The sequence below is a fragment of the Malania oleifera genome, chromosome 10 (assembly GCF_029873635.1).
Source record: "Malania oleifera isolate guangnan ecotype guangnan chromosome 10, ASM2987363v1, whole genome shotgun sequence".
NCBI classification, from domain to species: domain Eukaryota; kingdom Viridiplantae; phylum Streptophyta; class Magnoliopsida; order Santalales; family Ximeniaceae; genus Malania; species Malania oleifera.
In genome coordinates this window covers 64,511,302-64,528,560 of record NC_080426.1, presented here as the reverse complement: position 1 = coordinate 64,528,560, position 17,259 = coordinate 64,511,302, and the positions used below count along the sequence as shown (strand labels likewise).

Sequence of the window (17,259 nt, the reverse complement as noted above, 5' to 3'; positions counted from 1 at the left end):
GAACTGAGTGGCCTGTACCTTTGTGAATATTTGACTTTGTAAGTATTAGTGTTGTGTATGTCATTGTTAATATCAGCATTGCATGGCATTGTAAATATTAATGTTGCATACATAATTGTAAATATCAATGTTGCAGATGCCATTGTAAATATTGGTAGTATGTATATGATCATAAACAGCAATGTCCTGTGCTTATGAATATTTATAGTAGTGAACAACAAGCCAAAGAAGCACAAAGACCTCCTAAGAGAAGGTCAGGTCTACCTAAGGCAACTTGATCAACCTAAGAGGCACAAAGACCCCCCAAGAGGAGGCCAGTTCTTCCCATGCCAACCTGCATAGCCTAAGAGGCACAAACACCTCCCAAGAGGAGACTAGGTCTACCTAAGGCAACCAAATGAGCCCAAGATGCACGAAGACCTCCCATGAGTAGCCTAGGTTTGTCTAAGGCAACCAAATGAGCCCATGACACAAAAATACCTCCCAAGAGGAGGCTAGGTCTGGCTAAGGAAACCTGATCAACCCAAGAGGCACAAAGACCTCCCAAGAGGAGGCTAGGTTTGCCCAAGGCAACCTGATTAGCCCAAAAGGCACAAAGACTTCCCAAGAGGAGGCCAAGTTCGCCAATGGCAACTTGATCAAGCTTAAGAGGCTCAAAGACCTCCCAAGTGGAGGCCAAGTCCACCTAAGGTAGCCGTCTAAGATCAAGAGCCACAAAAGGCCTCCCCCAGGCCAAGTCCGCTAAAGATAACTTGAAAATTTCAAGGAACATGAAGATAACCGAAGAAAAGGCCAAGCTAACCCAAGGCAACTTGATTGAGGTAACAAGGCCTAAACATCTCCATAAAGGGGAAAAGAAGGCTAGTCAAAGAAACCCTCTAGGGGGCAAGTAAATCAACACAAGGATCATTCATTACTAAGACAATTTTTCAAAAAGTTGGGGCCTAAATTCCTTTCATTGATGCATGGCAAGAAGGTACAAAATGGCCAAAAAAAAAAAAAAAAGAGAGATTCGAGTGGCCAATGTTCTGAACAAAGAAAACAAAGGTTCAATAGGTCAACAAGCAGAAAATCATTAATCCTCACTCTCATCGCTCTACTCCCCAAGGCCAATTGAGCTATCCCTCGCTAGGTCCAAGTTAGGGTATTTTTGCAAAACCTGAAGCTTGCAATTTTCAAAAGCAATTTAATACTTCAGGAATGATTTTGATAGTCCTCTAATTGGCAATAAGCTTCAACAACCTGCTCAGTTTTGCCTTGAGCTTTTCAATTTGACCCCTCATCCTCTCCTCAGTGCTCCTAACTTTAGCTAGCTCCTTCTTCAACTGCTCAACCCTCCTTGTAGCAAGAGCTAGTTGCTACTTGAGGTTGGCTACCTGGTTACTCAACTTCTCGCACTAGATGGAATTGTCATGGGCCTAACTTTGGAACATCCGAATTTTCTCCTTTTCTTGTTGAATAGCTTCTCGAGTGGAGGAGAGCTTGCCATAATAGTCATCTAAGTTCCAAATAGCCGCCTTTCCTTTAGCAAATGGGAGAGCACTAGCATCTGATAGAAAAGAAGAAGAGAAGTTAGGGTGCTAGTAGGAAAGTGAGAAAGGAGAAAACAATAAGGAAGGGAAACTAAAACCTTATAATTTTGATGAGACAAATTGCTGGTGAGGACCTTGGGCAAGTATTCCTTTAGCCTTTACCAGTCCTCGGGAACAACTATGCACTTTGGTGAGCTGGCAGGCTAGAGTAGCATCATGAGAAGCTGAACTATATGGGGGAAGCGAATACTAGAAAGATGTACACCGAGCTGGAGACTTTATGTTAGGATATAGGAGGCTGGAATGCCGGGAAGGATCAATCTCCATTGAAAGAGCACTGCCTCCCTCAAAGCATTGGGAAGGTGTCAAACAAGAGGTGGGTTGGGAAGATCGAGAAGAGCTTGTTGGCTCGTGGGGAGTGGCATTTGGGGGAGCTGGAACCTGCTAGGTTGAAGGAGACCAGTCCTCCTTGGATGGAGAAGCAGCCACATGAGGAGCGCTTGAGCTCAATTCTTTCCTACTATTTTGACTTGGGAGCCACTCTTGCTCAGCCTCCTAAACTTGCTCAAGTCAATTGAACTTTCCATGTTTGCAAAAAGGGAAAATGTATATTAGATTCAAAGCTAATTAAGAACAAACTCCAGCCAATAACAAATCATTCCAGTAGGGGGAAGGATACATGGGCTTAGCCCACATCTAGTTAGTATGGGCTCCCCAAGGAGGTCTTTATAATATACCGCCACATGCCTACTCATGGAATCCAAGAAATGCTTGTATATGGCTATCTTGTAAAAGGTCGTGTTAGGGAGTGTTCCTATTCAAAGCAAGGTCAAGGTCCTTCCACCAAGTGTTCCCACTCCAACTGAGCTCTCCGGAGGCATAAATATTTCTCTCTCCACTCATGAAGTGAGGGGCTGGCATGGGCCAAACTCTTTTTAGGACAGTAGGTGAAGTAACACAACTTGGACTCTTGGGAATGAGCTTTGAGTTGGAAGAAAACCCTATCCAAGTTTAAAATGAGTGTGTACCTCATCAGCTTTACCTGGGCAACAAAACTGACTTGGCTCAAGTAAGAATTAGGAGCCAACTGACTTGGAGCGAGCCTGTAGAATTGGAATACCTCAAATAGAAGAGGATTTAAAGGGAGCCACAACCCGTTTCTAAAGTAGTCCTCATGTGGGACCATTTCCCTAGATCGTTGTTGGTGAGTTTGGTCCTCGCTACCTAGGAGCCGAAATTTAACTGAGGAAGGTATATGGAGTACCCCCTTTAGCCTGAGTATAGACTCCCTAGACAAGGTGCACATCTTTAGATTGGCTTTGTGGGACAAAAAATGGGCAAGTTGGTGACTTAAGACTCTATCTAGAATCCTTACCTCTACAGAGCTAACCCCACCTTGTGAGAGCTCAGCCAAATCAGCCCTTTGATGGCTCCAACTATGATCCTTCATACCAACCCGTTACCCTCAACAAGGACACCAAAGGAGACAAAGAAGACGTACCTATTGGAAAAGTTGACAACGATGAGGAAAGTTGACGACTAGAAGAAGTAGTAGCTTCAAAAGAGAGCACTCCAAAGAGTCTAAGTGAGAGAGCAAATAGAAAGTGGCAAATGAAGGGAGGAATATAGGCAAATTTATAGGAGAGCATGGACTATTTTTTGGCGGGAAAATTTGGCGCAAAAAACTAGACAATGGGGAGGTGACACATGTCCTTGTGGAAAACTCAAAAGCTTACACATTGGTTCAAGTTACTAAGCTACAGAAGAGGGGGCATCTGTTGGGGTTTTGACTAAGCTACCCCTTCGAAGTCAAAAACCAAGCTGCCTATGGGAACCCATCAATTGAACTGCTCCTTGTAAGCTCAAAATCAAGCTGTTTGACCGAATGACCTACCACTTCTAAGGTTAAAACCGAGCTGCCTATGCCCCCCCCCCGGGACCGATTTGCCCTTTTCAAGCTCAAAATTGAACTGCCCATGGGCCACCAATCGAGCCACCCTTTACAGAGCTCAAAATCAAGTTGCTTTTAGGCCCTACCAACCGAGCTGCCCTCTTCAAGCTCAAAACCAAGCTAACCAATCTTGGTGCTAATCTTATCTATCCAACACATTAATCACTTTGACTGTCTAGGCAATCCATGTATTCACGAGGGTAATGGTTAGCTACCCACTTTTACAAAGTAATCCATGTCCCCCACAATTAGGAGGGAGGGGGGGAGTTAACCATGTCGAAAGTGGGGATATCGTCTCCTAGACAGTTATGAAAAAGATGCTGAATAATAGGAGGAAGGTAAGTTTACGGAGGGGGGCGATGGACACTCTCTATTCCCTTATATCTTTTCCTCTCTCTCCCTTTCACACTTTGATTTGGGGAGTGTCTTGCCTAACTTAGGCATCAAAGAGATCTCCTAAAGGCCACCGAGATCTCCCAAGAGTCCATTCTTGATTTTGCAGATTAGAAGAGAGAAGGATTCTTCGCCAACCTTCAATCTGATCGACTTTTGAAGCGATGATCTACTTTCAAGCATCAACACTTCTTATCGCTTTGTAGAGGCCCCATGAGTTTAGCCAGGGCTCTTGAGAAGGTTGATGCTTGACGTTCTATCATTGGGTTTTGGGGAGAATAAGAGAGACCACCTCATTAATTGGGAGGTTGTTAGAAGAGCTAAATCTAAAGGGTTGGTAATGGGGTTTCCAACAACGTCTCTCTAATTGGTGAATGGTAATGTGACTTTCTCTAATTAAGTTTTCGGGAGAATAAGAGCGATACCTTATTAATTGGGAGGTTGTTAAATGACCTAAATCTCAAGGGTTGGTAACGTGGTTTTTAGAAACATCTCTTTTATTGGAAAATTGTAGGTTAATTGCCTATGGAACAAGGTAATAAAAATTGAATATGGAGTTCATCTAAATGGGTGGGAGACGAGAGGTAGAGCCATTGTTTCTCATGCAAGCAGCCCTTGAAAGGTTGCATGTCTATTCTTTCCTCCCAGGCATTTTTGAGTGGGTAATGTCAATAGGGTTTGTTTTTGGGAGGATACTTCTGTAAGTGAGAATTGTTTGGGGTTGATAGTGCCTTATTTGTTTGAGCTTTCTACTCTTCATAATGCGTGTATCAACTCCTTTTATTCTAAGGGGGAGCTCTTTTGCTTAGGATTTCTATTTTTTTAGGAATATCAATGAAATAGAGATCGACAAGCCTACCCCTTTAATTACTGCATTGGGTAGTTTTTTCTTTCAACAAGGGTGACGACGGTTTTGGATAGTGATTCCTTTGGCCTCTTTTCTCGTAAATCTTTTCTCCTCCACATCTTAAAAACATGATTTGGAATGTAGAGGTTCCTTTTAAGACTTGGACCTTCATTTTAACTTTTGACTCTCAATAGAATTAACATGCACATTCATTACAAACAAAAGGACCCTACAAGTCTCTCAGTCTTGATATGTGCTTGATGTGCTACAAGTCCCCAATGAAACAGGGTGATGTAGGACAAGAAGTGAGACCTTGGGAAGATATTGTTGGAGAATAATTAAGAAGGATTTGGTTAACGGTTTCTTTGGGTTTAGTTAGTAGCTTATTTTGTTTAGTGTAATTAGTATAGTATTATGTGTATTTGGGGGATTGTTTGTAATATTTGTATATTATAGGGGCATGATTGTAATGTAATGTAGTTTTAGGGGTATATGTGTACTTTCATGTGAAGAGGCTTTCTTATAAATAGTGTGAAAGCCATGTCGTAGGCAATTGTTGATGCATTTCAATTGAGTTGAACATGTGATTCCCCTTTGTATCTCCTCTCTTCTCCATCCTCTTCAATTTCTTCTTCTCTCTTCCATGCTTGCAGGTCCTTTTGATGGTGCTCTTGCATCACAAGGCTCACCTTTTCCTTCATCGTCAAGTGGCGACCGACATTTTGAATCTCTCTTTTCTTGTTTCGGTGAAGCTTCTGTGGCTCCTTGGAATGTGGGATATTTCTTGCTCATGAGACATTAGGGATTTGGCACAAGTAGGAAAGGTTGTAACTATGGCATAGTAGCCTTCCCTATCTTGTGTAGCCATTGGATAGAGAGGAACGTAAGGATCGCATAAACTCTCATAATTTATTATAGGACAGAGCTGTGTTCTTGGCATCTTTCTAGAGCCATTTGTTTTGATTTTTTGAGGGTTTGTCACTGTCCGACCTTTAAAGGGATTGCAAGACAGCTCTTTTGTAATTGTTTTTTTGTTCTTGCTCTTTGCTTTTTGGAGGACATCTTGTCCTCATATTATTGTACCTTGCTTGTTCTATAATTCCATTATCACCTAAACATTTCCAAACTTCAATGAGGATGTTATCTGGTCCCATAGCTTTTCCATTTTTCATCTTTTTTAGTGTAAATTTAACTTCGTTAACTCTGATCTTGAGAATTAATCTCATATTTTTAATCTTTTCCTCATTTGTTAATTTTAAGTTTAAGCCTTCTATTTGGTTTTCATTAAATAGCTTACTAAAGTAATTGTGTCATCTTTCTTTTATGTCTTCTTCCTTAACTAAGACAATAACATCCTCACCTTTTATACATTTTACATTACCTAAGTCCTTACTTTTTCTTTCTCTAGCTCTAACAAGTTTAAATATATCTCTCTCTCCTTTTTTTGTATCTAATCTAGCATACAAATTATTACATGTTCTATGTTTAGCTTCACTAATGGCTTTTTTTGTGTCTTTTCTTGCCGTTTTATACTTTTCTAATTTATCCATGTTTCTACATTTTTGCTACATTTAATATCAAATTCTTTGTCATTATGGCTTTTTGAACATTTTGATCCCACCACCAACTTTCTGTGCTATTCAAGAATCTTCCTCTTGACTCAGTCAAAATCTATTTTGCTGTTTTTTTAAATAAAGATAGATATCCTACTCCAAAGAGTGTTTGTGTCTACACCATCCTCTATAGTCCAATTACCATATTTGATCATTTTATATTTACCATTTTTAAGCTTTCTCCTGGAGTAACTTTACATTCCTTACATGATAAACGATCTAGACTCCAAGTTAAGAAAAAAATTATTTAACTTTTATTTTGTCCACTTTTGAAGGTTAATAAGTGTTCTTCTCTCTTCTTAAAGCAAGTATTCATTGTAATAAAATCATATGACATAGTAAAGTCTAAGATCATCTCCCCAGACTCATTTTTTTCTTCATATTCATATCCTCCATGTATCCTCTCATAACTTTATTATCCCTTCCAATATGTCCATTCAGATATGCTCCTATGTATATTTTTTCATTCTTTGATATGCCTTGTATAATAACTATTCATATCTTCCCAAAATTGTCTCCTAAGATTCTCTAATAAGCTTATTTGAGGAACATAAATACTGATGATATTTATTATCTCTTAGCCTAAGACCATCTTGATTTTTATAATTCTATCCCCTACTCTATTTACATCTACAACGCAATCTTTTAAGTTTTTGTCTACAATAAATCCTACCCCATTCTTATGTTTTCCTTTTCTAGTGTACTAAAGTTTAAATCTTGATTTATCAATTTCTTTAACTTTCTCCCCCACCCACTTAGTTTCTTTAAGGAAAATTATATTAATTTTTCTTCTAATCATCGTGCCCACAATTTCCATTATACCTGTAAATGTTCCTATATTCCAAAGTTGCTAATCTAATTCTAGTCTTCTGAACTAACTTCTTTGCCCACCTATGCCTAGAATGATGCAGGAACCTTCACATATTTGACAACATACCCGGACGCCGAGACATTACGTCGGTTTGGGGCGACAACCTAGGAAATGCCAGATGAATGGAGAAAAAATACTTTAATACCTATATACAAAAATAAATGAGGTATTCAAAATTATAGTAACTGTCGTGGAATTTTACTTATTGAGTCATACGATGAAACTATGGAAAAGGGTAGTTAAACAAAGATTAAAGTTAGAAACGAAGGTCTCAGAATATCAATTTGGTTTAATGTCTAGGAGATTTACTACATAATTTATATGTTTTTAAGAAGATTAAAGGAAACGTTTTGGGAAAAGAAGAAGGATTTGCATATGGTATTTATTGATATAGAGAAATCATATGATAGGGTACCTAGAGAAGTTCTATGGTGGGTTTTAGAAAAAAAAAATGGTGTATGTAGTAGGTATACTGATATCATTAAGGATATGTATGATGGTGTCATGACTAGTGTAAGAACTATAAGTAGAGAGACTAGAGAATTTCCAATCACAATAGGTGTACATCAAGGATCTGCTTTGAACCCTTATCTTTTTGCTTTAATGATGGATCAACTGACTGGGAGTATCCAAAATGAGGTTCCATGGTGTATGTTGTTTGTAGATGATATTATATTGATTTATGAAACTAGGGGTGGAGTAGCGGCTAAGTTAGAATTATGGAGAGAAGCTTTAGAATCTATAGGTTTTAGGATAAGTAGAAATAAGACAGAATATATGAAATGTAATTTCAATAATAATAGGAGGAATATTGGAGACAAAGTTAAACTTGATGATTTAGAAATAAATAACACTTGTAGATTTCAATAACTTGGATCTATTATGCAAACTAAAGGAGAAATTGAAGAGGATGTAATGCATAGAGTTAAAGCAAGTTGGATAAAATGGAGAAGTGCTTCAAGTGTGTTTTGTGATCATAGAATACCTTTAAAATTAAAAGAAAGTTATATAGGATGGCTATAAGACCAGCTATGCTATATGAATCAGAATGTTGGGCAACTAAGAAACAACATATCAAAAAAGTGAAAGTTGTCGAGATGAGAATGCTTAAATGGATGAATGGTATAACTGAAAAATAAATTAAAAAATGAATATATTCAAAATAAGTTAGGCGTAGCTCCTGTAGAAGATAAGATAAGAGAGGAACGACTTAGATGGTTTGGGCACTTGCAATGTAGACCGCATAGTTCGCTAATGAGGAAGAGTGAATTGTTGTGAGGGATAGTAGAAGGGGTAGGGGTAGACTTAAAACAACTTGGAATGAGATAGTGAGTAAGAATTTAATAGCCTTGAATTTGTCGAAAGAAATTATCCATGATCGCATAAATTGGCAAAAAAGGATTCATGTAGCCGACCCCACCTAGTGAGACTTAAGGCTGGGTTCTTTTGTTGTTTTGTTGCTGTTGCTTGTTCTATAATAAATTTTTTTCTTATCCAAAAGACAATTAACCTATATTCTCCATAGTTTGATTTTAAAGTGTACTTTTTCTCTAAGATTTATAATTATATCTAACTGATTAATTGATTCAGGAAACTAGAAGATGGTGATATTGTAAATATTGATGTGACTGTGTACTACAAAGGTGTCCATGGTAAGATGCTTTTATCCATTTCACTAGGATACCTCTTGTACATGATTTGAATCTCTATTGTTGTACATGTTAACTCAATGTGCAGGTGACCTTAACGAAACGTACTTTGTGGGAAATGTTGATGAAGCATCTAGACACCTTGTCCGATGCACTTACGAGTGCTTGGAGAAAGCAATATCCATTGGTATGTGGTGGACTAATTTCCCTCGTATTTGATTTGTCTGGCTAGTGCTTGTGTCATCTCTCTCTCTCTCTCTTCTCACTAATTTTTTTATACCTAAGAGTTTTGGGTTTTCTATTCATTTAGAATTTTTTAGTAGCCAACAGTGAGAAAAAATGGCTCTTGATAGCTCCTGAATGACTTTTTTTTTACACCAATTACTAATTTCTTGGCACCTAATCACATTGCAAGTGATTACTATTTTACATGTATTAAAATGGTAAAATTATTCCAAATACAGGCTCTTGATTTATAATTAGAAATTTCATCTTATGTTTGAGTAGGAAATTTTACAATCTTTGGATTTTTTTTTTTTTTTTTTTGTAGCCAAATATTTTTAGAAGAAAATATTGTGCTTTGGAATTTAAATTTTAGGAAGTGTTTGTTGGCCACCTCTAGGGTTGATCATTCCCCCTTAAAATCTTGGTAAAATTAGGTAGTGCCTGCTTTATTAAGGAATTATCTCAGCAATGATGTCCATGCAAAATTTATGGTGAAGTGACCTCAAGTGGATATTGTATTCCATTTGTCTCCCAAAAGAATCCTTGAACAATTGAAGAGTTTGCAACAAACTATAACTTCAAAGGTAGTTTCATGCATATAACTAACTCTTTTTATCCAAAACAAGCTAATGCCAAATACTTGGCGTCATTTAGAAAATTCTTTAATTTCTTATCGATAACCCATAGTTTTCTTTAAATTCTTGGAGTTACGTTGTAATTGGATTGCTGGGTTAGAGTGGGTATGGAATTAGTTCAAAGTTTTCTCATATGCTTGTTTTATTATATGTTAGCTCTGGGTACACTGCGGGTCTGCCTCTTACCTTAGTTACAAGTAAAGATAATCCTTGTGGAGAGACCCTTAGTTGGGGATGCCTTCCTCTCATGGACCAGGAGAACTATGTGTCTGTATTTCTGACCTTAGTTACTGGTAGAGATTAGAAATGAGGAGTAACGACTGTAGTTGGGGATGCCTTCTTCTCATGAACCAAGAGAACAACTTCCTTGTTATTTTGTTGTTTTCTATTTGTTATTAATTATATTATTCTGCGGGTCACATCATTCTCCACATCCTTGAACATGAGACCTCTTGAAGATATTGAGACTTTTGCAACACTTACTGATACACCTAACAAAATCCCCTCATGGTTCTATGCGAGACTGCTGCTACATTGTATTGCTGAACTGCTCACCCAAGACTACTGTTGTAAAGTTAGAGATGGAGATGAGAAGAAGAAAAGAAGAGTAGAAGAGGAGAAGAAGAAGAAAGAGGAAGGAGGATGCAGCAGTTTCTGGAGTTATGTTTCAGCTCTAGGTCTCCCCTTTTATATATTAATAATACTTGAAAGACAAGAATACCCATAAGTACACCATATTTTAGAGATATATATGGAACAATTCGTTTTCATATTTTGGAGAGGATCGGGTGGCTCCGGAAACTATTCTTTACTTTCTGATTGTGAAGTTTTGAGGTTTTGGTAAGAATAAACAACAAAGGATTTTTTGGGACACTGCAGTTTTTACAATGCTGTGGGTGCTTTGGCTCGAAAGGAATGCTAGAATCTTCAAAGATCAAAAGACTTCTCTAGATTTTCTTTGGGAAAAATTTATTTTTTCACTTATTTTTGAGCATGTTCTTTTGGGGTTTTGGGGAGTCTTTAACTCTGTCCGTTATCCAAGAAGTTTGAAGGCTGCTTTGATGTAATCGTTTTATAGTTTTCTTGTTTTCTGCTTCTTTCTAGGAAGATTTCTTATCCTTTATTCATTAAAATTATTTCTCATTAATAAGCACATCAAATTTCATGTGGAGTACTGTATTGATCTGATTCTGCAGATTTTGCAAGGGACAATTAGTTTGTTTAGAACTTTATTACATTTCTTTTGATTAGTTTTTGTTTAATTCTCAATAGTTTTAGGACCAAAATTTTGATTCCTGCTTCGTATTTTTCCATGTGCAGTAAAACCTGGAGGACGGTTTCGTGAAATTGGGGAAGTTATTAATCGACATGCATTAATGTCTGGGTTCTCTGTGGTAATGTGTCACTTATAATTTGTTTAGGAGCTTGGGATTTGGACCTTGGATTTGGATGTGTGTGGATTTAAAATTGAATAAATTAATTAATTAATGCAAATTGTATTGAGTTTCCACCTGATCCCTACAAATTCATGGCCTGAAATCATTGCTCCCAAACACAACTTTAATGCTTTTAATTATAGACCATTCTTATGCTTATTTAACTAGCAACATTCCAGAAAAATCTTACCCTCGTCTCATTTACATATATAGGTGCGATCATATTGTGGTCATGGTATTGGAGAGCTCTTTCATTGTGCACCAAATATCCCCCATTATGCAAGTATCCTTGAGAAAGTCGATTTTGAACCCTAAATTTCTTTTATGTAGAAGTAATGCTATGTATGACGAATGGAATCATGCAGCATATCACATGAATTGGCTACCATATTTTCCTGATGTTTTACAAAATCACCAAGACCTAACCTGCTAGCTGTTCTTTTTTGGTTATTAATTTATTGCTAGCTTTAACTCAAAGAGCAGGAAATAAAGCAGTTGGTGTAATGAAGGCTGGGCAGACCTTTACAATTGAGCCAATGATTAATGCAGGTATTCTAGGTGATTTACGTGATTGACTTCACAATTTCTTCACTTTTCCATCTACTTCTGATGGGAAATTCTTAATAGGGGTTTGGCGTGATCGGATGTGGCCTGATGGATGGACTGTTGTTACTGCAGATGGCAAACGCAGTGCCCAGTTTGAACATACCCTTCTGGTAAAACTGCACTTCCACAAACTACAGTGATGATAAGATAACCAAATTTAATTGCTGAAGTTATTGTATGAAAATTTAACAGGCATGCCAAGCATCTGCTTCAGTGGTCACTTAAAGTACCACTTAGAAGGTGCTGGAGTAATTATTTTTCAATGACTCGTGTAATAATTTCTACAGACTGCTTAACTAATGGTTCAATCTAGTTTAAACGTTTATCATATAGAAGACCATAGAAGCTTTAATGCATCTTAGAATTGCCGTAGGATCTAATCCATCTAATCCATAATGATGCATGTAGTAGAGAAGCTGTGAAAAAAGTTGCTTTCACATAATTTTCTCATATTTTTATTTTAAGCTTCCCGTGGGGAAAAAAAAGGTAAGAAGCCGAGAGTGGGGGTAAAGAGGAATTTGTGCTTGAACTTTTCCTCAACTTGTAGAAAGGATTATCCTTATCTGCATCTCTTTATACTTCTTTGGGTCCTGGAATGATTATTTTCAGTAGTTTGTCTGTGAGTGAACTCTACAGACTGCAAAACCAATTAACCATCCAATTTTCTTATGTTAACATTTCCCATCAAAGTTTCTGACACCAACCTAAATGCTTAGAATTGATTTGGGACCCAATCCACATAAATGATGCATCATTTTAGGAATTGTGAATGTCGTTATTTTTTCTAATATTTTGTTTTTGAAACTCTTGGTGAGAAAATTATAGGAAAAAAGAGGGTGGGGAGGGGGTGGTTTGGTTTGTGTTCAACTTTTCTTGTATCTCAGGACTGGGTGGTTGCCCAGCTTTAATGCACATCTCTATGTATTTCTTTCCAATGTTCATGAATACATTTCCATGCAGGTGACTGAAACTGGGGTTGAGGTTCTTACAGCACGATTTCCTTCATCCCCAAGTGTGTTTCCCTGGCTAGATGCATGAGCAGCCTGCCTATTTTAGTGCTGATGGATGAGAGCACTTATCCATTCAAACACTATACTCCGAGTAACATAGATCACAAATTATTGCATTTGGATTCATTTGCATTACACCTTTCATTAGATGATAAAAAATTCATGTTCTAAATTTTGTATGACATTAATTATTGAATCAAGTTTGAAGTGTTTGGATTTGTAGAATGGATTATTCTACTAGCTAGGCTGCAATGCATTTGTTAAGAATTATTGTAGTACAATACTGTTTTGAAAGTTCATGAGGTGTAACATTTTATTTTTAAAATTTGAGAACCACACTTTTTAACTTTTGGTCTTTTTTTTTTCCAAATTTTTGGATGGTCTTTTTGGACTGCATTTTTCCATTGCATTCAGGACTTAATTTGTTTTGAAAGCTCATGGAGGTTGACAGTGTCTTTCATAGCAAAAATTTGATACAAATGCATGATGTTTTGGGAACACATTTAATTCCTCACTATTCATTTATTGTTGTTGCACGTGGACGCACCAAAAAAAAAAAAAAAAACCACTTTCTAGCTGTATATTAGAGTGCTTTGGGGGAGCATATGATTCTTTTAGAACAAAATGCTTAGATATTGTAGGTTTGAAATGCGTGAAGGTGAGAAATATTCAAATATTATGTGGAAATTAATCTGAATAAGAACATTACCAATGGAGGTGCATTTCTAATTGTGCCATTTGTCTAATTGATGCTCTTGATTTTCTAACATGAAGTTGAAAGGTGCAATTCTGATGGTGTCAACTGTCAAATGAATCAACATAAGTGCAAAGAGGTACATCCATCGTATAAATATTTATAATTTTGATGAATTACCTGTCAGAGTCCATATGGTGTTTTCCCCCTAATGTGCAATTGTTGGAAGAGTTGATTACTAGTTGAAACATGATATTTGAAAGAATAAAAATATTTTAAAATAATATTAATTAAAACTTTATTTTTAAAAATAATGTGTCTTAAAAATATGCTACGTGGACTTGTGATATTTTGAATTCAAATATCGTATGTGAGATTTGTGTGGATAAATTTCACACAATCAAATCTTGAGTTTTAAGTGGTGGGATCATTTGATTTTCCTTCTTCTTTATCTGTTTCCTCCACATAGTTCTTCCTGCTCATGTCTCCCTCCCTACATCTGTCTGCGCAACGCCCTGTCGATATCAAGTCGCGCGCATATTTCAATCGGCAGTGATGGATTTTTCAACGGAGATGGGGAGAAGGTCCAAGGTGCCGATGGCCAGTGAATTGGGTGATGACGCGAGTACTGGCAGAGGAAGGGTGAAGATGGCAGGCGGTGAGGTGCCGGAGCTTCTTAATGAAAGCTCCACTGCATGTGTTGAATAATAATAATAATATATATGTTGCTGATGGGTATGGACCGTGCCTTCAATTTAATTCAAGACGTTTTTGCATACATCACATGACATGTATGCCATTTTTTTGGGAGTCATTTTTCGCCTTCCTTTGCTGGAAAATGCTTGGAGCTTCAACTCCTAAACTCGTCGGAATTGCTATTGCCGTTGCCGTTGCCTCCGGAGAGTGGACGAGACATGGGAAGGAAGAAGAAGCAAGAGGGAGAAGAAAGAAGTGCCGCCATCAGCCAATTGTTTAAAAATCATACTAGTTTCGACTGCCTAAATTGGTCCACTGAAATTTGATTAAAAATTACAAATTCATCCAAAATACATAATTTTGAAAATGAAGTTCAATTAATAATATTTTCAAATATTTTTCATTAAAAAAAAAAAAAAACTCATTGAAACAATCAATGGTAAGTCATCTTATCTTTAGATAATTATTTTGGATAAAAGCATTTCAATTTGTACTGTAAATTTGGTGGTATGTATGAACATTTTGGATAATTATCTTTAGATAAAATAGAATTACACAAAGTATTTGTACTATGTAGATGACTCGTTGAACTAGGGAAGAATTACACAAAGTATTTGTACTATGTAGATGACTCGTTGAACTAGGGAAGAAAGTCTTTTAAGATTAAGATTTAGAAACCCTCAAAAGTTTAATTCTTAACATTAAAAAATCCTAGTATTATATGGGCATTTAAAAACAGGTTTATCGTTTAGTTAAATTATAACTCACTGATGCTACATTGAGAATATTAATTTCAAACCTTAATTTACATTGTAAACTTAAACAAAACTTAACGCTGAAAAGGAAGAACAAGGAATAATCACAATTGGGTACGTGTCAAGATTATTGTTTTGATACCAATGAATATGCCGGTTTGAATTTAGATAGATGAAAGTGCCCAAGGCACACAACTAGGCCCGACAATCTCCTGCATTAACGTGGTGCAGCAGGTTTTTTTATATTGGCAGGGGAATACATGGAAAAGTACGTGTGGGGGGTGGAGTTTAGGGGGCTGGTGAATTAGTTCAGGGGAGAAATTGAATTTCCAAACACTGGAGGATACCGGGGTATTTACAAACATGGACTGAGCCAGGGGCATTCAAGACAGCAATGGGATATTTGAACAAAATAGCCAAATGGCCATTTTGAGCCGACTAACGAGTATGATGCATTTTCATCATTGCTAGATGTATGCTGGTAAGTTTTGGAAAGTAGTAATGTTTCAATTCCAGCCATATCACACCATTGTAGTCTCCGGTACTTTGCCACTTCCTATGTCACCTTTCCACCAAGTTTCAGATACAATTTCAAGTGCTTTCTCTACAGTTTCAGAAGAAGCCCTCTGAATCTGCAAGCGATAAGACAATGATGTTGATGGTGTGTCTTACTGGTTATATGATGATGATAATGAATATTAAGACAAAATCTAATACAATTCCCAATTAGACCATGCGGAAAAATGAGTTCAAAACTACAGTCACACAAGTGAAGACTTTCAAAGCACAACTGATGCAAATATAACTACAAAGCAGCACTAATTCATTTACTATTCTGCAAAAGAAGTGTGAATTGCAGACCTTGGGGTAACGATGAGCAAGGAAAGTGAGAAGTTGAGAGAAGGCCTCGGTGTTAATGGTGTCTGAAACTGAAGCAATGTATCCAAGTATTGCAATGCCTGCATACAATTTGGAAAAATCCTTTGACCCTTTTAATTCAATTGCCAAAGAATCCAAAACACCAGCGCAGAGACTTGGCACATGAACTTGGAAATGAAGCTTTGTGGTCAGATAATTACCAATATTCAGGCAAACTAAAGATTTTTTTTTTTTTTTGGGGATATATATATTAAAGGAGAACAAACAAAAGTACAATGGTTCAAATTTGGGGACCGTTGGCTCGTTTGATGCAAGTTAGTTCCCATAAGTTATTTTACTTACAAGTATGGTGGCGGTACCTGGTTTGTGACAAAAATATGCATATTTCATGTTTTGGGCACCTAGAACACAATTTTTTACTTGTTTTTAGGTTTTACAGTTCAAACATGGGAACCGATGGCTTGTTTGATGCATGACTAGTTCCCACTGCTTATTTTACTTACTGTATGGTGGGGGTAGGTTGTTTGTGACAAGAACAAGTATATTCCATGTTTTGGGCATCTTGAAACCCTATTTATTTACTTGTTTTGCAAGTCATGTGGTTCAAAATTGGGTACCGTTGGCTTGTTTGATGCAGGGCTAGTTCCCATGGGTCATTTTACTTACAAGCACAGTGACGGTAGTTTGTTTGTGAAGAAAACATGCATATTCCTTGTTTTGGGCACCGTGAACCCCATTTTTGACTTGTTTTGTTGGTCATACAGTTCAAACATAGGAACCATTGGCTCGTATGACACAAGTTTGGTTCTCATGGGTCATTTTCCTTATGAGCATGGTGGTGATGATTGGTTTGTGACGAAAACATGCATATTCCATGTTTTCGACTTGTTTGTAAGACATGCAGTACAAATGTGGGAATCGATAGCTCGTTTCACATAGGTTTGTTCCCTCAGATCATTTTACTTATGAGGTATGGTGGTGGTTGTTGGTTTTTGGCAAAAATATGCATGTTTCAAATTTTGGGTACCTTAAACCCCCATTTTTGACTTGTTTTGTACGTTATATGGTTCAAACTGCGGAACTGATGGCTCATTAAATGCAGAACTAGCTCCCATGGGTCAATATACATATGAGCATGGTGACAATAGTTTGTTTGTGACAAGAACAAGCATATTTCACATTTTGGGCACCTTGAGCCCCATTTTTTACTTATTTTGTAGGTCATACAATACAAACTTGGGAACCATTGGCTCATTTTTTTCAAGTTTAGTTCCCATGGGTCATTTTGCTTATGCCCATGGTGGTGGTAGTTGGTTTGCGACAAACACATGCATATTCCATGTTTTGCCCCACTTTTGACTTGTTTTTAGGTCATATGATACAAACATGGGATCCGTTGGCTTGCTTGACACAACTTTAGTTCCCACAGGTCATTTTACTTACGAGTGTGGTGGTGGTAGTTGGTTT

General features: G+C 37.3%; 1 protein-coding gene across 2 annotated transcripts in view; it reads left to right on the top strand.

Annotated features, from left to right (window-relative positions):
* LOC131165884 (methionine aminopeptidase 1A) overlaps positions 1-13,114 on the top strand; it is an 80,710-nt gene extending 67,596 nt beyond the window's left edge. Inside the window, exons 11-17 of one of the 2 annotated variants that reach the window (XM_058124029.1) lie at positions 8,798-8,859; positions 8,945-9,043; positions 11,037-11,110; positions 11,366-11,435; positions 11,636-11,701; positions 11,831-11,868; positions 12,719-13,114. In XM_058124029.1, the coding sequence (XP_057980012.1) occupies positions 8,798-8,859; positions 8,945-9,043; positions 11,037-11,110; positions 11,366-11,435; positions 11,636-11,701; positions 11,831-11,868; positions 12,719-12,796 (487 nt within the window). In that variant the 3' untranslated portion in view covers positions 12,797-13,114. Of the gene's footprint in view, positions 1-8,797; positions 8,860-8,944; positions 9,044-11,036; positions 11,111-11,365; positions 11,436-11,635; positions 11,702-11,779; positions 11,869-12,718 lie in introns of both variants that reach the window. The other variant, XM_058124028.1, reaches the window with a different exon arrangement.
* Positions 13,115-17,259: the final 4,145 nt, after the last annotated feature.